Genomic DNA, 16,695 nt, shown 5'->3' with positions numbered 1-16,695 from the left:
TGCCTGTCCCTGTAAGCTCTTTGGGACAGGGACTGTGCCATTCTGCAGTGTAATGGTCAGAGCACTGGACTGAGATTCAGGAAAGCTGGGTTCTATTCCTGGCCCTGCTGGGTGACCTTGGGAAAGTCACCTCCCTGCTCTGTGCCTCAGTTTCCCCAGGTATAAAATGAGCATAATGATACTGACCTTTGAGATCTGCTGAAGGAAAGCACTGTGGAGGAGTTAGGTGACATTATTATCCGATGCGTTTGTGCAGCACCTAACAGAATGGGCCCCGATCCCAATGGGGGCCCTCGGGTAGTAGCGTGATGCGCGCACACAGGGCCTTCTTTCCAACGTAGCTCAGCACCCCCCAAGTTGTCCTTCTCCTTAGTTAGACTGGCTGGTGCTCAGCGCCTGTGCAGATCAGGCCCTGGATGATAAACAGGATGAACAAGGTTTTAATCTGGTTAATCCTCCTCCCCTCCCCCCACATTAGTCATGACATACGTGAGCCGTTCCAAAGCACGGAGGCTGTACAGGTGCCCCCATGCTGTTCAGGCTCTTCCCTTCTGTCCCCCACCCTGAGTTAGTGTGGCTTTCCCACCCTGATCAAACCAAGGCCCGATCCTGCTAAGAGCTCTGCACTCCGGCTCAGCTTTTGGTTTAAATTGTCTAATTTTGGGAGCAGAGTTGAAAACCCCCCTCCGCCTCGGTGCGTCTCTGTGTTTTGCTGTGGCGTCTGTTTATTCCAGTTTATTAATAATGGACGAGAGATAAGTGCCTCCAGCAGAAACTGTCCCCTCTGGGCTTCTGCCTGCTTTCAAAGCAGAGCAATTACCTATCTTCAGCTACTTCTTGTTAACTCTGCGGCAGCCAGACCAGGAATCCCAAGGCTCCTTCTGGGGATGCTGACATGGAGGGGAAAGCTGCTACACTGCTGATATAAACGCATGATCAGTGGTTAAAAATGGCTTGTTGCTATGCAAGCTGAGATAGGTGGGTGATTGGATTTCACGCCTCGGGCCATGAAGGCCCTGATTCAGCAAAACATGCAAGCATGTACACAAGTCAATGGGGCATAAACACACAGTTAACTTGTCTGAACAAAACAAAGCTGCAGATTTCTGAGATAACCATCCTGCAACCGGGGGTAGCCTCTCTTCCTTACTTGCCTGCATTTTCAAAAGTGACCTGTGGTCTCGGGTGTCCAACTTGAGACAGTGTAAAAGGGGGGCCTGATTTTCAGCCTGTGCTGAGCACCCGCCTTGTGACAATCAGGACCCTTTAAGGTGTCTGAAGCTAGGCAGTCTCAGTCTCAACTCATTTCTGGACAATTTAGGCCAAGGGTTTTCAGGGCTTAATGTGGTCTGAAAAATGTCGTGGTAGTGGTGATGGCTGTTGTCATCTGGGAGAAGCAGGTTTGGTCAGACAATGCTTAAAATTCACCCTACAGGAACCCAGCTCAATTTAAATTGTTTTTTTTTTGGCCAGGTCTGTGACCCTTTGCTGCCCCTCTTCTCCCCCTCCCCCATTTAAACGCTGGCTGGTACTGTCACTGGGCTACATCATCTCCGAGCCAGGAATAGAACAATGAGAGATTATTGTTATGCCAGAGACTTTTTAAAATAACAATTTTTGGTGGTTCTTCCTGTGGTAATGCACATAATAAATAATAATATATAATATTTGTCTTCTGGTTATGGACCTTTTATGGGGTCACATTTTCAAAATTTTCTCCACAGCCAGGAGGGCTAGAAACTTTTTTTAAAGTAATTAAAGCTGAGGTTCACACCTAATCACAGGACTCCAGGAGCTGGGGCATTGTCAGAAATTGTCAACGCTACAGGCGAGTTTTATTTTTGGTGGTTTATTTGCCCTGCCCTTAGCTTAGGCAGTGACCGCAACCATGTCTGTTTCATTTCTGCTTGTAGCCATGTTGAGTCACTTTTGCTGCCTGGCATTATGCACTAGAATAACCTGATTGTCGCAGCCATGCTGGCAGAGCTTTCAATTGAACCATTTCCATTTAACTTCAAAAGAGAAAAGGTTGCGGGAACCACTTTCCATTTAAACGGGGAGTTTTGTGTCTATGTGTATGGGGAGCTGTTTTATCAAGATCTAAGTTTCCTTACCCAAAATGAATTCAGTATCTAAATCGCAGCACCCCGGCAAGCTAATTTTGCCTTGGACAGAGCCTCCCTGAGGTCTTTGATTGTGAAGAGACAGGGAGATGCCCTTTATTGCTGCCTGTGGAGTCCTTTTGAATTTTTACTGCCATCTGATTGTAACATTTAAATGTAATTTCCACTTCAAAACCAGGACAAGAGGGATCTGTAATTTGGAGGTGCAAATGCAAGGCTGGGGGCGAGGACGACTTGCATGGGGGTTAATGAGCAATTTCTAGACAATGCCCAGCTCTCCTCACCTGCTCCATTCTGTGCCTGAGGAGCCGCCATCTGTGGAAGCTGGATGTGTCCTCGCAGGGGGGGATTCTGAGGTTTTTTGGCTCACAGTTTGGGAAATGAATGACCTGCAATGGCAGAAAGGGGCCAGATTTTCAGAGGCCCCCCTGAGCCTCAGTGGGAGCTGTGGGTGCTGAGCCCTTCTGCAGATCAGGGGCGGCTGATCCCAGTCACATGGAAATCGCTGAAATAACTCCCTTGACCTCGGTGGATAGTGGAGCAGGCCCCCACAATCTGCCAGTCTGGGCTGGGTTTGAGGGTGGAATGTGGAGGAGCGCTGACCCCAGCTCTGCAATGCAGCCTCTGTCATGGAGTAAATAACCATGAGAAGAGGAGAGCAGCTGGAAAACGTGAACCCTAAACGCTCCAAAGGCAAAGGCCTCACACTTATGTATTTTTAATCTCATGATTTTGAAGCCAGTCTCATGATTTTGGGGCCCCACCTGATGGTTTTTGATCATTTAGGGTTGGCAATGCTGTTCCCCTTAGTGCCAGCTAAACCAATGCAGTGTCCCCTTCCCTTCCTGCCTCTGGCTAGGGGAGGCTTCAGTTAGATCTCTTCCCCCCCTACCCCCCCCATCTCCTGCCTCTCTCTTACCACTGCCCTTTGGCTGATGGGCTCGACTTGCTCCCACTGTTTTTACTTAAGAGCTTGCCCCAGGCTAGCCTGAAGCGCAAGCTGAATAAACAGCTCCTTGGGGTTTGCAGTCGACAGCCAGATCCCCACCACAAACCCTGTAAAAGCTTGGGACTGCTTGTGCGTAACACCATGCATAGTGCGAGGTCAGCCCTTAGCCATAGATCTGGCCCTGCGACTGGGTCAGAGGGGAGCCCTCAGCCCACCATCTCCACTGAGCCCACTGAATGTTCTCTCATGGCATGTAAGAAGAGTAAATAGTTAATAATGTCGAGCTCTTTTCATCCATAAATCTCAAAGCACTTTACAAATGAGGTAGCATTATTCCTGTTTTACAGATGGGGAAACTGAGGCACGAAGAGGCGCCGTGTCATCCAACAGGCCAGTGGCCGAGCCAGGAATAGAACTCAGACCTGCTGATTCCCAGTCCAGTGCTCTGAACACTAGGCTCCTCTTGCCATATGCAGGGGGGTGGGCTTCCTTGGCCCAGAAGGGGCATTATTTCCTAATATCAAATGACAGTGTTATGTGAGAGAAGGCTGCCTCATCTGGGGGCATTAAGTCATTTCCCTCTGTATCTGAGATCACCGTGTGGGGCGTTTGTTTGTTGATTGATGGGTGGTAAATCTGTGGGCTCAGCCTGAAGTTGCAAGGGAGGAACGCAGCAGTCCTGTACAATGTAGGACACGAGCTTTGCTGTTCCTCCCTGTGGGAAGGGTGGTTGCTGGCAAAGAAAGTGACATGATGGGACGCAGAGTGTTCCTGACCTCTTTTGCTCCTCTCCCCGCCCTTCGTAATTGACTGCACTGCTTTAGAAAGCTTTTCCTGGAGGCCTGGATGGTGTGACATAGCGTGCCTCTCTCTTGGGGTCATTTGGGTTCCTCCAGGGACTCCCCTCCCTCCTCTAAAAACCTGGCTATTCATTCACCATTGTCAGGGACTTACTCCCTTTGTAGCGAGTTCTAGCCGTCACAATCTCTGCATTCTGTACTGGAGTTTTCCTGTAGCATCAGGGCAGCTCTGCAATGGCGCACCAGCTCAGTGTTTGGTGGGGATGGAGCCCTGGCATTCACTCTAAAGCCGCACTTCCCAAACCGCATGGAGCTGGTGGTTGTTGGAGACCTGATGATGCTGGCTCCTTTTCTTTGATTCCAGCCACTGAATTGCATTACAGTGTGCTAAAGTTCGGCCAAGTGTTGTTTTTCCATGTAAGTGCTGTAGTTGTCACAGGGATGTTATGCGATGGTAGATGGGAGACGGTGGGGTGGGGGCAGGAAATGGGAGGGGAAAAGTCCCCAAGACCATCTCTGTTTAGATGTTGGCCCCAAACAGAGATTTGCAAACCCCTAAGCTAATGTGTTTCTAGGAAGTCAGTCCCAATAGCCTCTAGGCAGCGGATCTGGAGTGGAACCTTTCCAAAACCTGGGGGTAGGGTTCCGAGCCTGAGCTGCGCTTTGTACCCGATTCGAGTGGCCCCGTGCCGTCCGGCCTGCGCGGACAGGGATCTGAGATTTGAGAGGGGCCTGGAAGCACTTTTTGACTCTTCTGCTATTTTAACGGCTAGATGTGCTTGTTGGAAAGTGGTTTAGAGAGCAAAGCTCTAGGCCTGGCTGATTCAGTGAAGCTGGCGACAGCAAAGCCAGCAGCAGCCTGTCTCCTAGAAACCGACAAGGAGAGAGAGAGACCAGGCTGCTGGCGAGCGTGGTTGGTAATAAAAATCTACCTTGGAGCCCCCTCCCCCTCCTGTGCTCCAAAGTGTCCTTGCTGGTCAGAAGCCTCCCAGGGGGAGAAAGCCCACCTTGCTTGTTCCCTGTGGGTGGTGGGCTGTCCATGGGGCAGGAAGCAAGGCGCCTCAGGCTTCAGCAAAAGAATGTTAACTGCTACATCAGCGCCAGATTTGGCATCTTATTCAGACAGACCCAAGCTGTGCCTGGCTCTCCCTAGCCTGCTTCCTGGTCAGTACCAGTCCGGGCCCACACGTGTAATGAGCAGTCGCACGGCTGCATGTAAGCACCCTGCAAGGGAGAGTGATGCTCTCACAGGCCAACAACTCTCATACAGCTGGCGCTCAGGGCCCTAGGCTGCCTGGAGAGGCTCCCCCTGTGGAGCTGGGGCCAGTTCAAAGGTTGCTGAGCTCCAGAGCAGTATGAGGCCCTGGAATGTTTTGTTTGTGCTAAATCTTGAGCGCCGATCTCTGAGTAGGACAGCACAAGCCAGGTGCCACTTAGAGCTACCTCCATTTGCTTGCCAGCTGTAGGTGGCTGGGTATCCATGCCTGAAGATGCCAACTCAGTGCATCAGAACCCAGGGAAGGACAGGGTGTTAACTGGCCAATTAACTGTAAATCACAGCCATTTAACACCCTAGGAGTCTAGCCCCGCCCACCCTTTCCCTAAATCCCAAGGGTATGTTCTTGTATGCACTGCCTGTAGGAACTGAGTATTTTTCAAGTAGTCCTTGAAAAATCGGACTTTGGTCAGTTTGCACCTGTGGGGTTCACACAGTTAAATACTGGGGGATGTTCACTAGCTGTGAATGACAGCCAAATGGCCCGTTAGCAGCCCTGGCATTCCCCAGAGTCTGAAGTATTGGATCATGTGGACATGCCCTGGGGCCAGGGCCCCAGTGAGTGAGGCACTGTGCAGACCCACAGTAAGGGCTTGCCTCCACTTAAAACACTGCAGCAATGCAGCTTCCACGTGGACCCTACCTATTCCGGTGGGAGGGGTTCTCCCATGGGAGTAGGAAATCCACCTCCCCGCGACTTACATGGGGACTTAGGTTGGCTTAACAATGCCACTCGGGCGGGTGGAATTTTCACAACCCTGACCAATGTAGTTAAACCAACCTAGTTTTCTAGTGTAACCTAGGCCTAAGAGATGGTCCTTGCCCCAGAGAGCTGACATCTAAACCGATGAGACAAGACACAGGGTGAGAGGAAGGAAGCTTAACAGGTGGGGTAGAGACTTTCAGTGACTTGCCCAAGGTCACCAGGGAAGGCTGTGGCAGGATTAAGAATCAAACCCAGAACTGGATCCCAGCCCACGTTAACTGGTGGCGAAACCATGAATGTTGGCCAGCCCTTGGCTGACTGGGTTGGGCTCTTGCTTTCTGTTCAGTGTTGATTTCTCCATCTCTCCTTTTTCCCTGCAAATAGGAGGATCACGGAGGGGAGGTGGATGATAACGGTGACCTGGAGCTGGTGCAGGAGCATAAGGACCGTGGGGGCATCCCAGGAGCTGAGAGCAAGAAGGACGATTACTACTGAGGGTGCCAGCGGCTCAGAGCGCCTGGGAGGAGAATGGCGTGTTATGGGAGCAGGAGGGAGGAGTTGCAGGAATCTCCTCGAGCGACATGGATCCAGTATGAACTTCCGAAGGCGGGGCTGGAGGAATGTGTGGCCAGCCCACAAGCAGGCCACTTCCAAACGCACATCGTGTGTGTGTGTGCCCGGTGCAATCCCAGCCGCGCTGCCCGCTGGCGGAGAAAGCAGAAGGGCTCTCTGACCCCCGGCACGGCCACATCTTGCTGCTTCTCTCGGGGGCGCTTATTGATTTTTTCCCCCTCCTTTTATTATTCCTCACTCCCCTGTTTCAGATGAAGGGTTTTTTTTAAAATTTTTTACTGCTTGGGGCACGGGAGAGGCAGATGTTTGCAGAACTACGAGACACCAGTGGTTGCACTGGCCCAGGCTGCTGCCCTGGACTCATTTGACTGATCTCTAATACAAAGGAATCTCTTTCTAAATCCTTTGGTTAATGGTGCTTCTTTAAAATGGTGTCTGTTTGCTAACTTGGATCATGCCTCCTGCTGCAAACCCCACCTGGAAATGGTGTTGCTAGGAAAAAATGAACATCTTGGTCGTTTAAACACTTGGGGTCCATCAGCAACTGACCAGCCGGAGCCCAGAGCAGGGGCAGTGGGAGTGGAAACTAAAACAGACCTTTGGGCGCAAGGGGCAAATATCTCAACTTGGTAAATTTTTGGGTCGCTTCTGGTGGCTCGATGGGAGCCTGACTCTCATGGGGACTGTGGGCGGGTGGTTAGGAGTGGGGGAGGGTTATACCAAAATAGACTCCCAGGGTGGATTCATTCCTGTGTCTCCTGACCAGAATGATCAGCTGTGTTGAATGTATCCTTGATAAATCTCTGGCACAGGGTACATAGAGGCAGCAACCATTTTTCCACTTCGCAGCTGCCAATGTTACCAGGAGCTGGGTTCTTCCTACGGATCCGTGGCTAACCCCGTACAACCGGCTCTGCTGCTGGTCCTGATTAAATGCTGGTGAGAGGGGGCAGCTGTGGCGAAGGGAAGGAGCAGTGGTGAGTCTTACTGAGCAGAGAGAGTCGTCTGGGGTCGGGGTGGGCTCTGACTGGGACGTACTTTTGCAGCAAATCCCTCTCTGTCATTCTTGGCTAGTTTGAACGCTCTTATGCACGGTTTGGAAGGGACCATGGAGGGGAGGGGGAAAAAGAGCCAGATGTGGCAAACAATGCTCACCTCTCTGGCGATTGTACAATCATCTGTCCCCCTCTCCTGTACCATCCCCTCTGAACTATTCCATTAACAGTGCTACTGGCCCTCAGCAATATTACAGGAAGGTGCGTTTCAAAACATGCTAGGGAGCAGATGTACATAAGAACGGCCACACTGGGTCAGACCAATAGTCGATCTAGCCCACCGTGTCCTGTCTTCTTACTGTGGCCGGGGCCAGGTGCTTTGGAGGGAATGAACAGAACAGGGAATCATCAAGTGATCCATCCCCCTGTTGCCCATTCCCAGCTTCTGGCAAACAGAGGCTAGGGACACTTCAGAGCATGGGTTTGCATCCCTGCCCATCCTGGCTAAAAGTAATTGATAGAATTCAATAAGTTCATGGAGGACAGATCCTTTCTGAACCCTGTTATAGTCTTGGCTGTCACACGAAATCCACGCAGGAGTGTGTTCTCAGGGAGATAAGGACCAATCACTCCCCAGGTGCCTGCCTTTGAATTTGTTACCAGGCACTCGCTCGCTGTGAGCCCCTGCCATTGATCTTGGATTTATTATTAGAGCAAACTGTACTAATCCCTGGCCACTTGGGACCAGCACAGTTCTGTCAGTGCTATTCAGAACTTCCCGGAGACGGTGGGGATGCAGCTTAGCTGCTCCAGTTCCAAACTCACAAGCGCGCACACATCCCACTGCTGCGTGTCTGCTACAGAACCCCCTCTGTGCCAACCCACAGAAGATGTGAGTGGTTGCAGCCACCAGCTAAGACACCCTGACTCTTTGGTTCATGCTTTTCGCTCTGGAGATGCTCAGTTCAGTCCCCAGTGTGTCAGTCAAGATGGTGGCCATTGTACCCGCTCCCGCCCAATTCTGTACCCTGGGGGGGCTCAATTGTGTTCTGTTAAGCCTGCGTACCCCCACTAATTGCAATGCAGTTGCCTAGGGGTGAGAGCAGAATTTGAGCTTAACAAGGGCTTTAAGAAATCCTATTCCCCGATTTTATTTGTCTTGTCCAAAATAGCTGCTATTCCTTAGTCGAATGAAAAACAGCCTGAAATTCATGGGAAGACAATGTGCCACCTTCAGACGTCCCCACGCCCTTCTCAGCAGAAACCCCCCTGCCGGCCAGGGGAGCGCTCCGTGGGAGTGGAAAGGGTGGCTAGTTAGCGTGTGTGCTGAGGCTGTGTTAATATCTCTGCACATCATGGAGCCACTCCCCTCGCCAAACACCACTCATAACTGGAGTACTTCCCCTTTTCCAGCCTTGGGCCAGAGACCTACAGCCAGGAACCGTTCACTTGCCCACGTGAGTGAAGCTTTAACTGGGCCCTGGAGTTTTGGAGTAATTCCACAAAACTCCAGCTACTGAGCATTGTTCCCAAATCTCTCTGCTTTGTACAACTCAAGCGCCTCACTGCTATATCCTGCTGTTTTAAATATAGCAGGAGTTGAGTGTTCAGAACTTGGGCAACTCGTATAAATATTTTGGAGACACAAAATGTCGTACGAAGGCTTTCACCTGGGGCCTAGGGGACACTTGTCCACAGTGCCATAGGCACTAAGTGGTACCTTAGTTGCCCTCCTCAGCAAAGAGGCCAGGGACAGAATGGCAAATTCCTTGCCTCCCGTAAGACAGCCTCTTACGCCAGGTTGTCCCTGGAGGTCAGGCTTGAGGCGCGTTAGCCAGTCTCCACTGCTGCCGGTAATGCATTCTCCCACAGGAAGCCACACCGTGATCCGTTAGGGAGTTCAGGGTAAGTTACAAAGGAACAGGCGTCAGCTAGCGTGATTTGGATGAAACGGTTAATAGTGGGCCTACGCTCTGCATTCGCCTCCTCCCAACCTTGCGGCAGGAAGCAACACGATTCTGTCCCCACCACCTGCTATAAATAGATTAATCAGAGGAGAATATATCTGCCCAGATGCATCCCTAATTCTCAGCTGGGCCCCAGAAACGTCAGTGTTCTACAAACCAAGATAAGATCAGCAGTGACTCGTAGGGTGACGGTTTCATCTCTGCGTCCCCCAAGTCAGCACTGTGAGATGAATAATGCAGGTAGCTTCTTCCTGAACTTTTTCTCCTCCTCCATTCCTTTCCATGTTCTCCTTCACCTGTGGCTCCCAGATGGTGGGAGCAGGGACAGGCTAGGCTAAGTGCTGAAAATAAACTCCTAGTAGTGATGAGACCGGTGTGCTGATTCAGAGAGACTCAGCAGAGGTTATCTAAATTAGGAGGCTAATTCCCTGCCTGCATAGCAGCAATGAGTAATCTTTGAAATTAGGACTTGGAAGGAATATAGCAACTCAGCCCTAAATGCAAGGCTCCCTCCTAAGAGAATGCATTTAACATCCAGCCAGCGTATGCTGGCCTTTGCTGAGACCTAAGTAGCTCCTCTCTGTGGACTGTCTACCAAACCCAGGTGTGGATCTAAAATCTACACAACACTGTGCTAATTTTGTCAGCCCTGGGTGACCTGGGTCCTAACTGTCTGGATTAGAGCCAACTGCCCCCCATTATAATACCTCCTCTAGTGTCCCCTCCAAACTGTGGGCTGGAATAGGAGGTGTATTCTACTCCCCTTACTCTGCCCTGGACTGGAAAAATGGAAAAGCCACAAAATGGTGGGGATACATCTGTGTGCAAGAGCACTAAAGCTTGTTCGAAGGCTGCTTAAAAGCAGATGATGGAGCAAAGGGTTGGACCAGGCAGCATGGCCAGAAAGTTTACGGCAGATTAGGGACAAGCCTGAAAGTACAGTTAAATGACTGAGATGTCAAGGGAACAAATGTTGAGCCAAAGCTTTGGCTCAAAACCTTTCATGACAACTTCCTGGGGAAGCCATGCCGGGCTTAGCCATTTGACCCAAAGTCAGGGAGGACCCAGGGTTTAGTCCTGTATATATCTGATTGGCTAATGTGAATGGGAAACTGTGTGACCCAGCCCAGAATTCTCCATACTCCTGTTTTGAACTTGAGGGTGCCTGTTGGGGAGGATGACCTGGGACACTCAAACCAGAGCCCACCAAACCCAGCTCCTGGTCCCCACCCAATACTGAAGTTAGCCCATGATGTCCTGTGGGCAGGTCACTTGGGCGTGGAGAGAACTCGGGAGAGGGCACTGGTCCAGTTCTTTCAGGCAGGTGTTTATCAAGACACTAAGGATTATTATGCATCCTGACCAGAATGCCAGGTGAGGGGCTCTGCAGCATATGTGCAGGTGACATTTTAATCACATCAAGCAAATACAACAGTTTCAGGACAACAGATGCAAATGGATGCATACTTGCTGGATGTAGGATAAGGTGTTTCCTGATGTAAAGTCTCCGATTGGCTGATAAAACATATGTCTCAGGAATTGAAGCAAAACGTTGTTTTTTTGTTGCTTTTGTTTTTTCCCTTCTGGCCCTTCCAAAACTCGATCAAAAGAGAGCTTGGATTTTTGTAAACAAGTACATTTCAGGGTTGGTATGAGGTCAGAGTGTTAAGTGCAGCTTCTGTCTCTGGTATTGACTTTCACTTACAACCTCACTGCTGGAAAAACACAGGCACAGCACAAGGTCTTATTAGCCTCTCTGCAAATTTCTCCTGCTATGGGGCTGGCTGTTCAGGGCATGGCTTTTAGCAGCCTCTTTGTGGTTACAGGCTCACAGCAGGGTTGCAAAATATAGTCAGCCTCTTACTAGACAGAAGGCAAAAAGAGAAACGTAGAAAATAAATAAGGTAGGAAAGGAACAAGAGACACAAGGGAAAAGGGCCACAAAGGTTCACATCTCAGGGGGCATCTGGGACTTAGCCAAAGCCAGCAGAGGTGGTGAAGTCATCTGGGTTCCTCTCTCTGGCCAGGACGTGTCTCAGGGTCAGCCCAGTGCAGGCCCAATGGAAGCCTGGGTCCCAGGAGGTGGTTAGGGCAGCAGCCCCGATAGTGAAGTTCGCTCCTTCCTGTTCTCCCGTCTTTCAGTCCACCAGCATGTGTGTCCACTTCTCTCCTAGCGGAAGGATGCCAAAAGGGAGCAGTGGGTGGAATAGCCCATCCTCTCATTGTTTTGTCCACCTACTTTCTTACACACCAATTTTGGGTCACTGAGTTCCAGTTCTATGCTTTTCTTGTTCACCACGCATGATCTTAACACAGTCCTTGAGCTACAGCAGGAAAACTTTTGTTGTTGTTAATGACTCCTTTACTCTGTCTACCTTTTGCACCTTTTCCCTTCAACATTTGTTCTTACAGGTTATTGTGACACTTTATTAACTTTCACTCACTTTTCCCACTTGAGCTCACAAACAGGGTCAATTTGTAGGCCCGATGATCACAACAGCACAGTGCATTGTCCCCTTGAAGAGGTCTTGAACTCACAGCAACTTGTTCAATTGAATGCTCAGCCAGAGATGCTGCATAATTCAAGGTTCGTATAATTGTTCTGGAAGGAAATTTGTCCCAGCTGGAAGACCCCCATATACCTACGATGCTCTGCATTCTGGAGCTGGCTGGCAGAGTACCAGTGCTCTGGGATGTAAGAGGGGAAACTACCATGCATAGGTATAAAGAAATTGTAAATAACTGGAGACCATTCCCCACTACTCTTGCCAAATTCACTATGAGCCGATTCTGTATTCAGGGGTCTCCAAAGGCTCTTCCCTCAATGACTAACACTTCTAACAACCTTACTAAAGCCAAGGGTCTCCTTTGGAAACCCTTACTCACGCAGAGTAGCATTTTACTCAGTGAGCAGCCTCAGTGCTTTCAAAGGGATTCTTTGTGCAGTTAAAGTACTATTCAGCATGAGGTAGAGTAGCTGAATTAGGCCCAAAGGAAGCAACATTACAATATTGGCCATAGAGTGATTAATAAAAATCCTTAACAAATCCAGACAGCTGTTCTGAGGCATTCTCGGGCAGTCCCTTCTATTGCAGTAGACTAACAGGACTTCTCTGGTTTTCCCTCCCCATAGGATTTAACAGGGACATAAAATAAGGCCCAGGCTAGCGCTACATCTACACCGCAGGGACTTTAGTGGCATGACTATGGCAAACTTTGCAAAGATTCCTTAGTTAGGCTTGACAAACTGCCCGTGAGGCAGGTACAGGATCACATCCTTGACCACCAAAATGAAGCCAGCTTTAGAGTGGAATCTGTTTTAACAGCGGATGGCAGCGCTGCACAGACTTCAGGGAGGAAGAACGGAAGGTGGAATGGGCTCTGAGCACCTGCCAGACACCCCCATCTTTTACTAAAAGTGTTATTGGGTCCTTAATGACAATACATTTTCTCAACAGGCTTCTGACCTGGAAGAGCTGAGGAGGCATGTCTAGTAGCATAGCACTCCCTATTCCCACCCTGGTGTAACAGTTCAGTGCTCACTTAAAATGATGTGGTCTCTGACAGCATGCGTGAGCCCTGCCTGCTTAACAATCTGCCCCACCTTGCATTTCGCTGACGCTCGGATTTCCTTCCCCAGTCCTGAAGAATAGCTCTGTGTAGCTTGAAAACTTGTACATTTCACCAACAGAAGTTGGTCCAATAAAATATTACCTCACTCACCCTGTCTCACTGATAGCCTGGGACCAACAGGGCTCCAACACTGCGAACGACAATTGAAAAGGTAAGTCACTCAGAGAAGTTGGCTCAACGGTAGACAATTTGGTCATATAAATGCTCACCACATTTAAAATGAGGCTACGTTTTAATAAATCTCAGACAGGAGTTAATTATGCTTTGAACGCATTCAAGTGACTGCTTGAATTCAGGCCAAGTCATTTTCTCAGGCAGTAAAATGCATTCAATCAAACTTCAGTGCTACAACTTCTGTTATACATCAAACTTTCACATGCTAATAAATGTTCCTCACCGAAAAGCATAAATTCTCATCTATCCAGATTTCTCACTCCTATATTGTTTATATTAGGACACATTGCTTTGCATTTTCTATATTACATTGTTATTTCCACTTAAGTGTTTGTTGCACATTCTGCTGTTAGAACAAACGTCCCAATCACATATACCAGTCATTCTGCACAACACAGCTAAGATTCCCTTTTCTTCTCATTCAAAGGGACACTTGTGACTACTTCCTTATAATGACAACAAGGAGGCCGGTGGCACCTTAAAGACTAACAGATTTATCTGGGCATACGCTTTTGTGGGAAAAAAAATCCCACTTCTTCAGATGCATCATTCCTTATCACGGCTTTTCGTTCTCATTTTGTGCTCTCCTGTTTGCATTCTGGTCTCATCAGCTTAAGCCCATGCTGATGTTTCCCTGCATTTGCCAAACATTGCAAATGTGGGGGGGGGAATCAATGTTTGCAAATGCGGGGGGGGGGGGGGGAAATCAAACATTAATCCCCCTTCCCGCATTTGCAAACCTTGATTCCCTGCCCCCGGCATTTGACAAACCTTGATTTTTCCCGGCCTTCTGTGTTCTCAATCAGAAGCCAATACTTCACCTTTATGTTTCCTCTCGTGCGTATGTGCGTGTGCAGCATTACTGATCATGTAATTGATGCTGACCATAATATATGCATACCAGCAGGGGCAGCACACACATTATCTGTGACACCAAATGGTAGCTATTTTTAAAACCTAATTCTTGGCATCAAAAGCAGCAGATATAATAGACAAAGAGGTAATATAAATCTCTATACATGGACTATATCATTATTCACTAATGGTGTAGGATGGGGGAAGAGGAAGAAACCATACATTCTCAGCACTAGATATTTAATACTATGCCACTTATACCATACGTTCAGAGAACGGTCACTGTTATAGGTGATATGGGCTAAATAAGTTAATATTGTCACTAAAGAAAACATTCAACTCTTGATTAGGGAACATTAACCGTATTCTTGATTACAACGTTTTTCTACAAACTGTCATTTGAAAATTCTTCCTTGCAAGATTTTGCAATGATCGGGCCAGTGTTGGACCAGGAAGTATTTCAAGGTAAAAAAATCAATAACAAAGTGAAGCATCTTGTCCTCCAGCAATATTTATAGTCTCCCTTGACTGGTGGAGGAGGGGAAAGTACAGTAGTAACTTCCGGCTTCTCTGCTGCTTAAAACCACTAAAGACTCTTCATAAAGTTGTTTATAAAACAATTAGAGCAAATTATAGCGTTGGGTGGAGCCTGGAATTAGGCAAGATTTAGAGCAGCTTCCACCACTTTAACTGTGCAAAGGATCCTCAAACAGTTGAGGTTACATGTGTATTTTTATCATCCTTTAGTTATTCAGGAATCTCCCGCTTCCGCATTTTGACAACGGCAAGACCGGCAGGAACACGCTCCCAGCATAAATCTTTCAAGAGCTTTCTGAAAGCATTATGCGGTCCAGCAAACGTGCCCGGTGTTATGTCCCCACCAGTGGTTGTCTTCGCCTTCCCTCTGTACTGCAGGAAATGGCTGACCCCAGGAGATTGAGTGAATGGATGATGAGTCCTTCTGGCGACTGGAAGTGACTTGGGATTACAAGTCCCTGGGGGTGTGTGTACACTGGTAAAAAACCCACAGCACTGAGTCTCAGAGCCCCTGACAGCTGACTCCTGGGGCTCAGGCTGCAGGGCTATAAAATGTCAGCGTAGACATTCGGGCTCTGGCTGGAGCCTGGGGTCTGAGACCCCAGGAGAGGGGAGGATCTGAGAACCCAGACTCAAGTGTCTACGATGCAATTTTTAGCCCTGCAGCCTTTACCCCTGCCAGCCCGGGTCAACTGACCTGAGCTCTGAGGCTTGGTGCCTCGTATATTTTATTGCAGTGGAGACAGGACCCACCTCCAGCCCAAGTCCCCCAGTCCCGAGGCAGCTACTGGAGCCAACCACGGCCATTTATTAGAGCGCTGATGTATCCTGAGCTAGCAATGGACTGGACTAAATGCCTTAACGAGTCCTTTTTCTTCTCTAATTGCTATGATGACTGTAGCCAAGCTATGCCACTGACTGCCTTTCTCCCAGTCTGTCTCTGACCCAGTATGTCATGCTCTAGTTCCCCTCCTCCCCCATTCCTCTGCAGAAAGGCCAATAAACCCTACCTGCTCCCCAGGGCCATGCTTAGTAAGATTGAAATTCTAAACCTGAAAGCATAACCTTTAGTTTATAAGAAAACCCAGACAAAACCATGTCCAGGACCAAGATACCACTCACTCACCTTGACGTAGCCTGGTCCGGGCAGGCGGGACACCTGGGTTCTATTCCTGCTGTCCACTTACTGTGTGACCCTCCAACAGCATTTCTGTTTTAACCTCGGGTCAATATCAGTCTGGTCCAAGCAGGGTTAGGTGATGGGGTGTTAGAAACACCCGTGGCAGCCCTGCAACCTGTCTCCGCCAAAGCTCTCAACGTTGCTAACGCTGGTGGAGCTGCATGAATCTGCAGGGCCAGGAAACGTTCTACAATTTTCCCTAGCAAAGGGCCCTCTAACAAACATTTCCTAACCAGTACAGTGCTGTCAATCAATGGGATTACTCTGGGCTACATGGCAGGAAGTGCCAGCTGGCCTGGGCCTACCCTGTACAACATGCAGCGAAGGGGTAACCCTGAAAAACAGATCTGTAGTGATACTTTGTTCCAAAGGGAAAGGAATTCTGTTACTCCCCATTTCAGTCACAGCTCTGTAGATTTTAAGAGCCAGGTGGGACCATTATGTCACCTGTTCTAACCTCATTCCTAAGCAAGGCCAGAGACTTTCACCCAGTTACCCTCTATCAGGCCCAGTTACTTGTTTGACTAAAGCACATTATCTAGAAAGGCATCCACCCTTGATTTGAATCTACAGGAAGGAAACTGGTCCAAGTCTCCTCTCATTGCTACTGTTGGCAGAACTGCACAGGTGCAGGGATAATTTAAAAGTCAAGCACTGATGGAACTTTTGGGTAGAGGCCCTTGACTTCATCCCTCTCCATAAAGCACAGTGGGTGTTGATGTGATCCAAATTCGGGGTGCCAACCCTTTAGGGTGGTCCTGGAGTCTCCAAGAGTTAAAGAGGAATCTCTACTTAAAGCTTCGGACCTCCAGCAATAGGTCCGACCAGAACTGGCAACCCTAATCCAAATGCACGTGGGTCTGCTCTAAAACCCAGCTGAAGCTAAGGGGAATCCTTCCCCTGGCCTCAACGGGCGTGGGACTGGGT

At 49.0% G+C, this 16,695-nt stretch overlaps 1 protein-coding gene across 5 annotated transcripts in view; it reads left to right on the top strand.

The window, feature by feature from the left end:
* The window catches only part of LOC125624459 (uncharacterized), a 70,991-nt gene extending 64,163 nt beyond the window's left edge, over window positions 1–6,828 (top strand). For 3 of the 5 annotated variants that reach the window (XM_048825166.2, XM_048825168.2, XM_048825164.2), the window contains one exon: window positions 6,239–6,828. In XM_048825166.2, the coding sequence (XP_048681123.2) occupies window positions 6,239–6,349 (111 nt within the window). In that variant the 3' untranslated portion in view covers window positions 6,350–6,828. Of the gene's footprint in view, window positions 1–3,419; window positions 3,463–6,238 lie in introns of all 5 variants that reach the window. The other 2 variants (XM_048825169.2, XM_048825165.2) reach the window with 1 other exon arrangement.
* Window positions 6,829–16,695: the final 9,867 nt, after the last annotated feature.

Source organism: Caretta caretta, chromosome 18 (genome assembly GCF_965140235.1).
Source record: "Caretta caretta isolate rCarCar2 chromosome 18, rCarCar1.hap1, whole genome shotgun sequence".
Lineage (NCBI taxonomy): Eukaryota > Metazoa > Chordata > Testudines > Cheloniidae > Caretta > Caretta caretta.
This window is presented reverse-complemented; position numbering and strand designations above follow the sequence as displayed.